Source organism: Tursiops truncatus, chromosome 3, assembly GCF_011762595.2.
Source record: "Tursiops truncatus isolate mTurTru1 chromosome 3, mTurTru1.mat.Y, whole genome shotgun sequence".
NCBI lineage: Eukaryota > Metazoa > Chordata > Mammalia > Artiodactyla > Delphinidae > Tursiops > Tursiops truncatus.
The window spans coordinates 125,121,187-125,134,998 of NC_047036.1; the positions used below are offsets into that span (position 1 = coordinate 125,121,187).

Here is a 13,812-nt window from a genome sequence, read left to right on the forward strand (position 1 = left end):
GGGAGATGAAAGGATTTTCCCACATTCCCACAGCTAAGTAGAGACTTCATTTCTTCCAAGGTCCATCTGACTACTCTGCACCACTCCGTAATAGGAATGAATGAATGACTGGTCCAGAGTTGGCATAATGAGTAAAAATTAATGTTGGCTGACAATGAAGTTGTTACCATGCTGTGTATGTGCGTCTTTACCATCCTCTCATCCAAGCTAGAATTGTAATGGACTCCTTTCTCATCACCACTCACATTTACTGGTCACCAAGTCCTGTCATAACTATTTTGAAAATGCCAACTCATGTCTTTTTCTCCATCCTCACTGTCGCTTGGTTCATCCCCCTATCAAGTCTCAGCTTGCCCAGGATGACACTCTAAGTGCCTCTTTTGCTTCCAGTCTTGCCCCCCTCTTATCCACCCCCATGATGCCGCTGGGGGCAGCTTCCAAAACCAACTCCATTAGTGTCCCACTTAAATACCTTCTCAGCTCCCCATCTACCAAATGTAGTCCAAACTCTTAGGACATTAATCTCACTCCGTTATATTGAATTCCTCACTCCCCAGATAGACTGTGAGTAACTGGAAGACACAACCATCCTAAGTCATCGTTGTCCTCCTCGTACCAGTACGGTATCAAGCACATGACAGTTGCTGACAAATATCTGTTAGCTAATCCTCACGTACAGGGGTCAGGGGGAGACTGAACCAACAAAGGAGAACTTTCTAAGTGTGCCCTCTGATAGGGGGCTGTCTGTGTCCCTCCCCAGAGGCTGTCCCAAGAGAAGCAGACCTCGGATTCCGACAGCATGGGCCTGAGCGACAACTGTTCCACCCTTGGCCGCGAACACGGTAGGAGCCTCTGGGGGCTCAGGCGGGAAAATGCTAGAGCTGGGAGAGGGCTTGCCACAAGCACACAGTGCAGAGCAGGTCCTGACCACTCTGGAGACCTAGGTGATGTGACCTGGCCTATCCATACCTGGAGCTGTAGGCCAAGCCCTCTGTGCAGGCTGAAAGGTTGGGGGGAAGGGCTAGGGGCGGGTGGATCTGGGACTTGGGGCTCCCTCCCTTCCCCTAACCCACCTCCATGGCAACAGGCAAAGGGAAGAAGAGCAGCCTGTCAGAGCTGAAGGGTTCAATGAGCAGGGTTGCGGGCCGCAAGATCACCCGTATCATCAGCTTCTCTAAGAAGAAGGCACTGGCCGATGACCTGCAGACATCCTCTACCGAGGAAGAGGTTCCATGCTGTGGTGGGTACCGGGCATGGGGAGGTGAATTCAGACCCTGTTGATGAGGGCTCCTGGGGCCAAGCCAGGAGACCCTCCAGGCCTAACCTACCTCACTCCCAAGGCAGAGGACAGAATCCTCCTACTGGGAGGCTAACCCCCACTCCATCAATAATCCATGCCCTTCCATCACTTCTCCTCCATGAAGCCCTGACGCCTAACAGAAGGAAAAGCCAACTGGCTCTATTTCTATTCTCCCTGTGACCTTAGTGTCAATCACTGCCCACCTCTGGGCCTCAGCTTCCTCTACTATGACAAGAGGAGAGTATCTTACTTCCCAGTACATAATATGCCAGGTGTTTAAGTTACGGCCCAGTCTTACAAGGATATTTCTTGCTTAAAAATGTTTAAGTACTTTTCATTAGAAATGCATTCAGTGTGAGTTAAAAGGAGTTTGGAAGGAAAAAAACATATTGTCTATCTAAATGCAGTTTTCCATGTACCGGAATCCAACAGAAAATCATGTATTTTAGATAAACAGTAATATTCCGCTAACCTGGAAAGAATATTATAAAAGCACATGGCTATAAAGAAATATTTTGTAAGTGGATCAGGACATGTTATGGTAAAAAATAAGTTAAAATCTAAAACGTTGAGGGAATTCTAAACTCGTCAGCCATCAGCCTGTCCCTTACAAGTTTTATAATTCTTTATCTTGGCTAGATGTTTTTGTTCCCACATGCTGCCACCAGGTGTCAGCATCACCCATTATTTTCTGTCTTCAATGAGAGTTTTGACATTTTAGTAGGAAAGGCAAGAGGAAGAGTTGTATCTTTTATTCATTCTGTATGGTAGTTCTGTCCTTTTCATCAAGCTTGGTATAGTCTAAAGGCTGTGCGTGTATGTACAAATATGATTATCAGTCCCCATTTCATAGATAACAAACTGAAACTCAGAGACAGAAGAGGATGCCTGAGGTCACAGACCACGAGTGAGCTGATCCGGGACCCAGAAGGCCTTCTTTCCAGCTAGAGGACAAGGGTTATCCAAGTGCTCTGTCCCCGGGGTGTAGACCCACGCACCCTGACTTGTATCCCCCAGGGCTGTTAGGAGGTCACACCACTGGTCTCCCCCTCCCAGGTTACCTGAATGTGCTGGTGAACCATGGCTGGAAGGAACGCTGGTGCCGCCTAAAGTGCAACACCTTGTATTTCCATAAGGACCACACGGACCTGCGGACCCACGTGAATGCTATCACCCTCCACGGTTGTGAGGTGGCCCCAAGCTTTGGGCCCAGACACCCATTTGCCTTCAGGATCCTGCGCAACCGGCAGGAGGTCGCCATCTTGGAGGTGAGAGGAGAAAATTCAGGTGGGCCTTGGTGGTAGGAGGTGAGAGGAGCTCTGGCCTGGACTTTGGCTTTTGTCCACAGTACCTTGCTACTGACATTATAGGGACTAAAGAAGAGGGAAAGTAAGCCAGCTGTTGCCAAGTAACCACAGAGTTGCTGGTTAAACTATAGAACACCCACTTAAATTTGAATTTCAGATAAACAACAAATAATTCTTTTTAATAGAAGTACATCCCATATTTGGGACATACCTATACTAAAAAATGATTCACTGTTTATCTGAATCTCGAATTTAACAGAGAATTCTGCATTTTTATTTGTTAAATCTGGCAACCCTAGACCCAAGGTTTGTTTATTCTGCCTTAGAAATATAATCCCAAACCTGAAAGGCATTTAGTCTGATCTAACTCCAATCTGATTCTGGAATCCTCTCTAAAATTTACTTCCCACCAGTGACTGTTCGCCTCAGATAAACCACTGCCCTTCAAAGTAGCTTGCTCCTCCCACCAAGCAACTAAATTTTTACGAAGATTTTCTCCATATTGAGTTGCAATCCTAAGCTCTGTGAAGGCAGTGACCACACCTGTTCTGCATACTTTTGTTTTTCCAGAACCCACCATGATGTCCAGCACATACTAAGGGCTCAATTAAGAGCTGTTGAACAAATGGCTGAATGACAATGCGATTTCATTTCACCCATTCATTTTTCATACCTACCCACCGGCACCAGCCCTCCTCTCAGGGGTCACCCAGAATATGCTGACTCTCTTTTTACATGTCAATCCTTCAGCTATTTAGAATTTAAAATATTAACTGGGAGGAAAACTTAAACAACTACCCCCTCACATTACAGATAAGAAAACTGAGGCCAGGGTAGGCATGTGCCTCATCCAAAGCTCCACAGAGGATCAATGGCCTCTAGTCTTTTCCTAGAACTAAGACCCAGCCTCTTGGTCTTGTTTTCTTTGCCCAGTACCCACTGCCTGTTTCAGTTCTTAAATTTCAGGAAATATTGACTCTGTAAGTCACTTTTACTTTTGATAGTTTGAGATGGGTCTCTTATTTCTCTTCAGTTAAACAAAGAGCTTTCTGGCAAAAAGTGTGCTTTTTAAATTCAAATTCAGTATTTGTGTGCTAACTTGATTTTATAATGATGCTCTTTAAATAAGAACATAAGTATATGTTTAGTTGACCAGCAACTTCTTGGAGATTTTCCTGTATACAGTACTATATATAATTGGCATTTATAATACAAGAAAAAAATTTGATTGGGTTATGTGATAAATAGCCTCCTCATTTAATAAAAAGCAAATATTAAAAAAAAATTCAGAGAACACCTGAATTTTGTTTTCATATCCAAATGGTCAGAAAGGCTCTGAGGATAGTGAGTGAGGTTATGTGTCTTAGAGAGGTAGTCAGGGAGGGCTTCTCTGAGGAGGTAGCCTTAGAGCAAAGACCTGAATAGAGGGAAGGTGGGAGCCACTTGGGTTTCTGGATGTGTGTTCTAGTCTTGCTCCTCTTGGATCCCTAAGTATTGGGTACGTAACAGATACTATATGAATATGGGTTTGGCTGAAGTGAGCAGGTAGCCAGAGGCTCTGATGGTGCCAAAGTGAACCCAGCTTGTGCCTCCTCTCCCTCAGGCAAGCTGCTCCGAGGACATGGGCCGCTGGCTCGGGCTGCTGCTGGTGGAGATGGGCTCCAAAGTCACTCCCGAAGCGCTGCATTATGACTACGTGGACGTGGAGACCTTAACCAGCATCGTCAGTGCAGGGCGCAACTCCTTCCTGTGAGGGCCGGCACCCCATGGCCCACAGCCATGCGCAACCTTTCCTATCTCAGCTCCCTCTCAGAGGCGGAGTCCAGCTTTGGGAATGGGAGGGGAGGGAGGAAGGGCTGAGAAAGGCTGCTTCCTTGGGAAGTCAGAGTGGGTGCCTTCCTCTTCTAGCAGGCAGGAGTGAGCTGGTTAAAGGAGGTAGCCCAGGGTCAGGGGACACGGTGGACGGAATGAGCCAGAAAGGAGAACCTTTTTTGTACAGTGGCCTGCGCTCTGCTCTCATGCCATGGAAACTTAGTGTCCCCATACCCTTGAGCTTCTGGGCGGGCACAGGGCTGGTGTGCAGAGTTTGGCATTAAAAGTACCATATTCAAGTCACGGTTCTATCACGACCAACAGCTTGGGCTGGTTGCTTGCCAGCCTGGATCCTCTGTTTTCTCGCTTATAAAATGGAGGTGATGAATCACCTGCTTCCTGAGTTGTTATGAGAATCCCATGGGTCCCTGCCTATAAAGCTCTTAACACATCAATGTCCTAGTGCTGCCTGGCATGGTTGCTATCACTAACTTTCTGACCTCCATTAAAAGGTGCTGCCAGAATCAAATGAGAGAATGGACAGGAAAGCACTGTAAGCTGCATAAGTATCATTGTCACCACCATCATCATCAGTCCTTGTATTTTCTAGATATGCAAGATCCTGCCAGGATCAGTGGCCTGAGCCCCGAGTCTATGATGATGTTCCTTATGAAAAGATGCAGGTACGGTCCCTTGGGACTTCGGGGAACATGGCAAAAGCCACTTATTAGCTCTCCCTCACTACTCCTTTTTTCCTTTGCCTCAGAGAGATCATTTTCGTTTAACCAGCAGCTAGAAGGCGGGGGAGAGGGGACCTTCTTACGACAGACCATGGCTCAGGGGAAAGAATCTCTGGAACAGGAGACTGAGCAGTACAGTGGAAAGATACCCTGACCAGGAAGAAGAAAGCGCTCTGCATCTATAAAGCACTGCTCCAGTCTGAGCAAGGTGTTGGACTGTCCACCCCTGTTTACTGCTCTGTGAATTGACTGATTCAGTAGTGTCTCAGGGGGATGATAACTGGGTGGCTGCCCCCAGAGGCCTTTACCTGGTGGCAACCACAGTCTAGGCTTCAGCTCCCAGGACACTCTCCCTGTCTTGCTCACTAAACCAAGGAGATGCCAGCTTATTAATTTACAGTGAGGCCTCTGTAGCCATCACTTGACCCATACTGCTCCGCAGCACGCCCTGTGGCTTCTCCTGCCACGGGAGAGCCAGAGGATGACATGATGACATTCTGATCAGAGAGTGGTTGGTGGGTCAGGCCTCACAGCTAGAGGAGAGAGAGAGGGAATCAAGCTTCCAAGGAAAGCAGATGTGTTTGCGGGCCAGGACCCCTGCCTTGGACAGTGCTGGATGACACTCTGAGCTCTCACCTCTAGGACTCCCTTTGCTACTAGAAACTTCTCCAGCCATCCTTCTGTCTATATGGTCTTTTTCAGACTCATATGAACCATTAGATGCAGCTTGAGACTGTTCTCAGCTGCAGAGTTTAGTAGCAAGACAGCTTAGTGCTTAAGGACATGAACCTTGCACTCAGGGCTGAGTCCAAGTTACCTTGGGCTTCATTTCTCTGGTCCTCACTTCCTGGCTCCACATAAATATGATAAAAGCTACCTGATAGGACTATTGCAAAAACTAAATGAAATGCTTTATGGAAAAAACTTAGCACAGTACCTGGACATTGGAAGGTCTTATACAGAGGAATAAGTAGTACTGTTTTTATCAACAGCAGTATTGTATGACATTATTATCATATTCCACTCATGGTTTCCTGAGCTTTGACAAGATTTTGAGTGTTCTCACGACTCTTCATGCAAAAATGTATAGCCAGTCTATTAAGTTATGTCAGTTCTACCATTGGCTGATCTCATCTATGACTTTTTTTTTAACCTAAGACTTTATATTAGCAATTTGGAAAACTTGAAGGATTCGTCCAAATGATGTGAGGACAAAAATATCTATGATAAATCAAATATGGTCACCCACGGTCTTTTGAGACTTCCTAATTTTCCTCTCAGCAGAAATTCCAGTTTAGGGTTGCCTTCTGCTGCCCCCCACAGGAAGGTATGAGGATCAAGTAATACACTGCTAGTGCAAGTGGTTTATAAACTGTTGAGGGCTGCACACATCTAAAACTGTAAGGCCAAGATCTCAGAGGTCATGTAGTACTCAGCCACTGAGCGCGCACCAGAAAGCACCTACACTGAGGATTCTGAGCCCACCCACACTTTACCTTCTCCTTCCATCTCTCACTCAGGATGAGGAGCCTGAGCGTCCCTCTGGAGCCCAGATCAAGCGCCATGCCTCCACCTGCAGTGAGAAGTCCCATCGGGCAGACCCACAGGTCAAAGTCAAGCGCCACGCCTCCAGTGAGTTCTGTGTGCAAGGGAAGAAGGGAGGGAAATAGTCCGGGACAGGGGCGGGGTCGGGGGGGTGTCTCAAAATCAGATCCTTGCTGGGGTCACGCGGGTAAATAAGTGAAGAGAGGTATAAGAAAATACTCTAAGAAAAATAACAGCACAAGCAGAGTGATAAAGGGCAGCTAGCAGGTGGCCTCAGAGGGGAAACAACAGAGAATGGGTTGGGGGAGACTGAAGGAAACTGCAGTGCTCAGATCCCAGCTCTAGGGGCCGCTACTACTTAGCTCCAGCCAAGGCCCCCATGCAGCAATGCCAGCCCAGATTTGCCAATTATTCAAAAGAGACCAGAAATCTACTTATTTTTTAATATAAGCAACGATTGAAAACTTTTAACACTACATAAAGCCATATATATATGGCTTACGTCTGTGTCCCAGCCCAAGCTCTGCCTAGCACGCCATAGGAGCTTGCTGAATTGCCTGATCGCCACACTGCACAATAATGACTAACTATGCCAGACAACTCTATGTAAGTTCTCTATGATTCCCAACATTAATCTCTACTCCTGTATGATTTATCTTTATGAGCAAGCCAGCTTCCTGTAGGACAGCATGTCCTGAGTCTTTTATTTGTTGTTTTTACTTTCTTCTCTCGTACTTGAACAAAGTCAAGTTCTAGTCTTTGCTTTTTGAAGATTTATTTTTTAAAATACTTTTCTTTATGATAGCTCCATTTCATTAGCGTAGATAATCTCTTCTGGGAGTCAGGAGACCTATATTCCATTCCTCACTTGGTCACTAAATTACTGTGTAACTTTGGAAAAGTCCCCTCCCCTCTCCAGAGAGTTTCCCCTCTGAGCAATTAGAGGTTTGTTGTGTAGCATTCCTTAGACTGTATGATCAGAGACACTAGAAATACAGGGCCTTATGAAATGCCCATTTCAAGATGGGAAACTAAATTGAAATAAGCATGTAAGATTGAAGAAATCATAAAACATAAAAAAAAAAAACCCAAAAGCGAAGATAACAAAAAACAGACTCTTTCTTCAAATTAAATCTTACATTGAAGTCCAGTTTATAAGAGAGAGAGAAAAGTGGAGCTGCTTTGCCTGGAGTCTGGAGGCCCACTTGGCCTCTCCTTTGCCCCACATGGTAGCCTGTTACCCATCACTATGAAATCATAGGGCTCCTTGCAGACAGTTGGAAACTATGGATCTAGTCCAAAAATGTTTTTCAGATGAAGGAACTGAAGAACATAAGAGAAAGGTCTTACCCAAGATCATGTATTAACTACCTACTGCTACATAACAAATTACCCAAAACTTCATAGCTCAAAACCTAAGTGTGTGTTATGTCAGTGTTCGGTGGGTCAGGAATCCCGGGGCAGCTTAGTTAGGTAGTTCTAAATTGGGGTCTCTTGTGAGGTCACAGTCAAGACGTCAGCTGGTCATTTGAAGTCATCTGAAGGCTTGACACGCTGGAGGATCTGCTCCCAAGATGGTTGATTTGTATGCCTGGCAAGTTTGGGCTGGCTTTTGGAAGGAGGCCTCAGTTCCTTGCCAGGAGGACCCCACCATTGGGCTGCTTGTCCTCATGACAAGACAGCTGGCTTCCCCCAGAGCAAGTGACCCAGGAAGGAGGTACAGGGCAGAAGCTGCAATGTTTTTGTGAACTAGCTTTTGTGATAATTTCTGCCATATCCTAATGGTTACACAGGTCAGCTTATCTAGTGTGGGAAGGGACTGCAAAAGGCCACAAATATGAGAAAACAAAAATCGTGGGAAATGAGGGCATTACTGAGAAAAATGGTGCCATGAGAAGCTCCACAGACCCTTTCCCCAGAAAACAACCAAAACTGGTAAAGATTGCTAAATCAGGGCTTCCCTGGTGATGCAGTGGTTAAGAATCCGCCTGCCAATGCAGGGAACACCGGTTCAAGCCCTGGTCTGGGAAGATCCCACATGCCACGGAGCAACTAAGCCCGTGCACCACAGCTACTGAGCCTGCACTCTAGAGCCCGTGAGCCACAACTACTGAGCCCACGTGCCACAACTACTGAAGCCCGCGTGCCTAGAGCCCGTGCTCTGCAACAAGAGAAGCCACCAAAATATGAAGCCCACGCACTGCAAGGAAGAGTAGCCCCCGCTCACCGCAACTAGAGAAAGCCCGTGTGCAGCAACAAAGACCCAACACTGCCATAAATAAATTAATTAATTAATTTAAAAAAAAAGATTGCTAAATCAATCATCTGAAGTCTCTAGAAATTGTCCTAAGGGCATATGGCAAATGAAGATTTATTCTAGAAAATTTACTAAATCTCAGTAAAATCAGTGAGAGTTTGTGGCACCTGAGCCACCACCTTCTCCTTTACCCTTTTCCCAGCTCAGTGTAACAAAATCTCCAGATGTGGACAAGAAAAAAAGGCTCTCTCTCCTCTAGCTCCCAGTCAAGAGCTGCAGTATCTCCCCAATAAGAGCAGGTAACGAGCATTTCTCATCACCCCTAGCTATGTGCTACAGACACTAGATCCCAAGTGAGTGCAGCCCAGAAGTAGGGTGCTCCCTTTCTCTACCCAGACCCCACTCATAGAGCAGAGGCTCTACTGCAGGTTGGGCAGGCCAAAGATGTGGGGGCCCTGACTGCCCTCACCCCAGCTCACTCATAATGCAGGGGTTCCACACTAGGAGAGGAAAGCTAAGAAGACCAGAGGTTACAGTCGCTACCCAGCACCCTGCTCACAAAACAGAGATGTCACTCAAAGAGAAGCAGGCCACTGTTCCCACCCCTAGATTCAGAAGAGTGACTCAGAGATTTTGCCCAAGGTGAAAGGCAGGTCATAAAAACACTGAACTCCAAAGCTCCCCTTCAAAAGAACTGACTTTAGTGGAAACAGAGTGTGGAGCAAATGATGACACAGAGCATTGTCAAAAACAATAAAGCAGGGACTTCCCTGGTGGTCCAGTGGTAAAGAATCCTCCTTCCAATGCAGGGGATGTGGGTTCGATCCCTGGTCGGTGAACTAAGTTTCAACATGCCGCAGGGCAACTAAGCCCGTGCACCACAACTATTGAGCTCGCATGCCTCAACAAGAGAGCCCACATGCCGCAAACTACAGAGCCCACGCGCTCTGGAGCCTTCACGCCATAACTAGAGAAAGAAAACCCGCACACCACAACTGGAGAGAAGCCCGAGCACCACAACAAAGAGACCACTCACTGTAACAAAAAGATCCCACATGCCTCAACGAAGACGCCATGTGCTGCAACTAAGACCTGATGCAGTAAAAAAAAAAAAAAGGAAAATAAATAAATTCAATAAATAAATAAATATTTTTTAAAAAATAGAGCAATCAGCTGTAAATTAGTGGAGCCTAACAGCTGGGTGTGATCCCTAAGGCTGTACCCATTCAGGATCAATATCAGAGGCTTCATGCTGCAGGGAGAAATGTACTTCACTAAAAGAGCCAACTAAGTCACTAAACAAATAATCTGGTGGGGGTAGGGGTCAGTATACCTAGAGATGCTACAATATATTATATAAAATGTCCAATTTTTTAAAAAAATTATGAAACATGCAAAGAAACAGGAAAGTGTGACCCATACAGAGGGAAAAAGGCAGGCAACAGAAACTGTCTATGAGAGAACCCACATGTGGAATTTAACAAAGATTTCAAAGCGTCCTTTGTAAATATGTTCAAAGAACTAAGGGAAACCATGCTTAAAGAAGTAAAGGGGGCTTCCCTGGTGGCACAGTGGTTAAGCATCTGCCTGCCAATGCAGGGGACACAGGTTTGAGCCCTGGTCCAGGAAGATCCCACATGCCATGGAGCAACTAAGCCTGCGCGCCACAACTACTGAGCCTGTGCTCTAGAGCCTGCAAGCCACAACTGCTGAGCCCACGTGCTACAACTACTGAAGCCCGTGCTCCTAGAGCCTGTGCTCCACAACAAGAGAAGCCACCACAATGAGAAGCCCACGCACCGCAACAAAGAGTAGTCCCCTCTCGCTGCAACTAGAGAAAGCCCGTGCACAGCAACAAAGACCCAACGCAGCCAAAAATAAATAAAAATAAATAAATTTATTAACAAAAAAAGAAGTAAAGGAAGAAATTGGAGAGTACAAAGTAAAACTGTCACTGTTTGCAGATAACAAGACACCACCAAAAAACTTCTAGAGCACATCAGTGAATTTGGTAAAGTTGCAAGATACAAAATTAATATAGAGGAATCTGTTGCACTTCTATACGCTAACATAGAACTATCAGAGAGAGAAATTAAGAATAAAAATCACATTTACAATCACATTTAAAAAGAATAAAATACCTAGGAATAAATCTCTTTTTTTAAACTTAGATAGGTTTTTTTGGGGGTTTTTTTTGGCCATACCATGTGGTTTGTGGGATCTCAGTTCCCCAACCAGGGATTGAACCCAGGCTGCAGCAGTGAAAGCCAAGAATCCTAACCACTAGACCACCAGGGATCTCCCAGAATAAATCTAATTAAGGAGATAAAGACCTATACTCAGAAAACTATAAGACACTGTTGAAAGAAACTGAAGACAACACAAAGAGATGAAAAGATATACCAGGCTCATGGATTAGAAGAATTAATTTTGTTAAAATGACCATATTACCCAAGACAATCTACAGATTCAATGCAATCCCTATTAAAATACCAATTGCATTTTTCACAGAACTAGAAAAAATAATTCTAAAATTTGTATGAAAACACAAAGATGCCAAAGAACCAAAACAATCTTGAGGAAGAAGAACAAAGCTGGAGATATCATGCTATCTGATTTCAAACTATACTATAAAGCTACAGCAATCAAAACAGCATGGGAATGGCACAAAAACAGACATAGAGATCAACAAAACAGAACAGAGAGCCTAGAAATGAACACACACTTATATGGGCAATTAATCTATGGCAAAGGAGAGAAGGAAATACAATGGGGAAAAGACAGTGTCTTCAATAAACAGTGTTGGGAAAACCTGAAAATCACATGTGAAAGAATCAAACTGGACTACTTTCTCAAACCATATACAAAAATAAACTCAAAATGCATTAAAGACTTAAATGTAAGACCTCAAACCATAAAACTTCTAGATGAAAACATAAGCACTCACTGTTTGACATTGGTCTTAGCAATATTTTTGGATATGTCTCCTTAGGTGAGGGAAACAAAAGCAAAAATAAACAAACAGGACTACATCAAACTAAAAAGCTTTTGCACAGTGAAGGAAACTATCAACAAAACAAAAAGGCCACTGACTGAATAAGATAAAATATTTGCAAATAGTATATCCAATAACAGATTAATATACAAAATATACAAAGAACTCATACAATTCAACATCAAAAAAATAAACAATCTAATTAAAAAATAGGTATAGGACTATAGACATTTTTCCAAAGAAGTCATACAGATGGCCAAAAGGCACATGAAAAGATGCTCAACATCACTAATCATCAGGGAAATACAATTCAAAATCACAATGAGATATCACCTCACACCTGTCAGAACTGCTATTATCAAAAAGACAACAAATAACAAGTGTTGGTGAGGATATGGAGAAAAGGAAACTCTTGTGCACTGTTGATGGGAATGCAAATTGGTGCAGCCCCTATGGAAAACAGTATGGAGATTCCTCAAAAGATTAAAAATAGAACTGACATATGATCCAGCAATTCCACTTCTGAGTATGTATCCAAAGAAAATGAAAACACCAATTAGAAAAGATATATGCACTCCTATGTTTATTGCAGCATTATTTACAACAACCAAGATATGGAAGGAACTTAAATACCCATCAAAAATGAATGGATAGAAGCCCTGCCCCCATTGTCCCAGGAATGCGTGGATAGCAGCCACCCCTAGGAGACCCATAAGCAGGCGCCAAGAGCTGCCCCCACTGTCCCTGGAGCACACAGATAACAGCCACCCCTAGGATACCTATGAGCAGATGCCAAGCCCTGCCCCCACTGTCCTGGGAATGCATGGACAGCAGCCTGTAAGAGACCTGCCCCCGCTATCCCAGGAGACTGCAAAGGCCACGGTACCTGCACACACCATATCAAAGTGATAACTGCCAGCACATGCTGAGGAAAGAGGCAGCAAGCATACAAACTAAAAGCAGCCCCTCGATTCCGGAAAAGATTGCGGAGTAGAGGGACTTGAGCTCACCTCCTCTCACAAAAACACCAAAATCACAACTAACTGCTGAACAACCATCAACAAAAAAGATTGGAACCTATCAAAAAGCATATTTTACATCCAAAGACAAAGAAGAAGCCACAGTGAGATGGTAGGAGTGGCGCTTTCATGACATAATCAAATCCCATACCCACCAGGTGGGCGACCCACAAACTGGACGATATTTATATCGCAGAGGTTCTCCCACAAGAGTGAGAGTCGTGAGCCCCACGTCTGCCTCCCCAGCCTGAGGGTCTGGCTTCGGGAGGAGGAATCCCCAGAGCATTTGGCTTTGAAGGCCAGCGGGGCTTGAGTGCCGGAGTGCCACAGGACTGGGGGAAACAGAGACTCCACTCTTGGAGAGCACATACAAGGTTTCTCATACACTGGGACAAAGAACAAAGCAGTAACTCCATAAGAGCTGCGGCTGGACCTACCTACGAGTGTTGGAGGGTCTCCCGGGGAGGCAGGGGTCGGCTGTAGATCAATGAGGGCGCAAGGACACTGGTGGCAGAGAACCCAGAGAATATTTTGGCTTGAGCCCTCCCAGAGGTTGCCATTTTAGCATCAAGACCTGGCCCTACCTAACAGCCCACAGGCTCCAGCGCTGGAATGCCTCAGCCCAAACAACCAGCAGGATAGGAACACAGCACACAGCAGGATAGGAACACCCATCAGCACACAGGCTGCCTAAAGCCATACTGAGCTCACAGCCACCTCTAAACACATCCCTTGACATGGTCATGCCCACCAGAGGGACAAGACCCATCTCCACCAACAAGTGGGCAGGAACCAGTCCCTCCCACCAGGAAGCCTGTACAAGCCTCAGGACCCAGG

The 13,812-nt window shown here is 45.3% G+C and overlaps 1 protein-coding gene and 1 long non-coding RNA gene across 17 annotated transcripts in view; one reads left to right on the forward strand and one right to left on the reverse strand.

Moving 5' to 3' along the window:
- The window catches only part of LOC117311639 (uncharacterized), a 132,562-nt gene that overhangs the window by 97,481 nt on the left and 21,269 nt on the right, over positions 1-13,812 (reverse strand). The window lies entirely within an intron of this gene.
- The window catches only part of AFAP1L1 (actin filament associated protein 1 like 1), a 72,993-nt gene that overhangs the window by 40,273 nt on the left and 18,908 nt on the right, over positions 1-13,812 (forward strand). For 6 of the 10 annotated variants that reach the window (XM_073801858.1, XM_033853375.2, XM_033853382.2 and 3 more), the window contains 6 exons: positions 737-842; positions 1,088-1,240; positions 2,357-2,568; positions 4,211-4,356; positions 5,030-5,102; positions 6,680-6,791. In XM_073801858.1, coding sequence (XP_073657959.1) covers positions 737-842; positions 1,088-1,240; positions 2,357-2,568; positions 4,211-4,356; positions 5,030-5,102; positions 6,680-6,791 — 802 coding nt within the window. The other 4 variants (XM_033853376.2, XM_033853378.2, XM_033853381.2 and 1 more) reach the window with 2 other exon arrangements.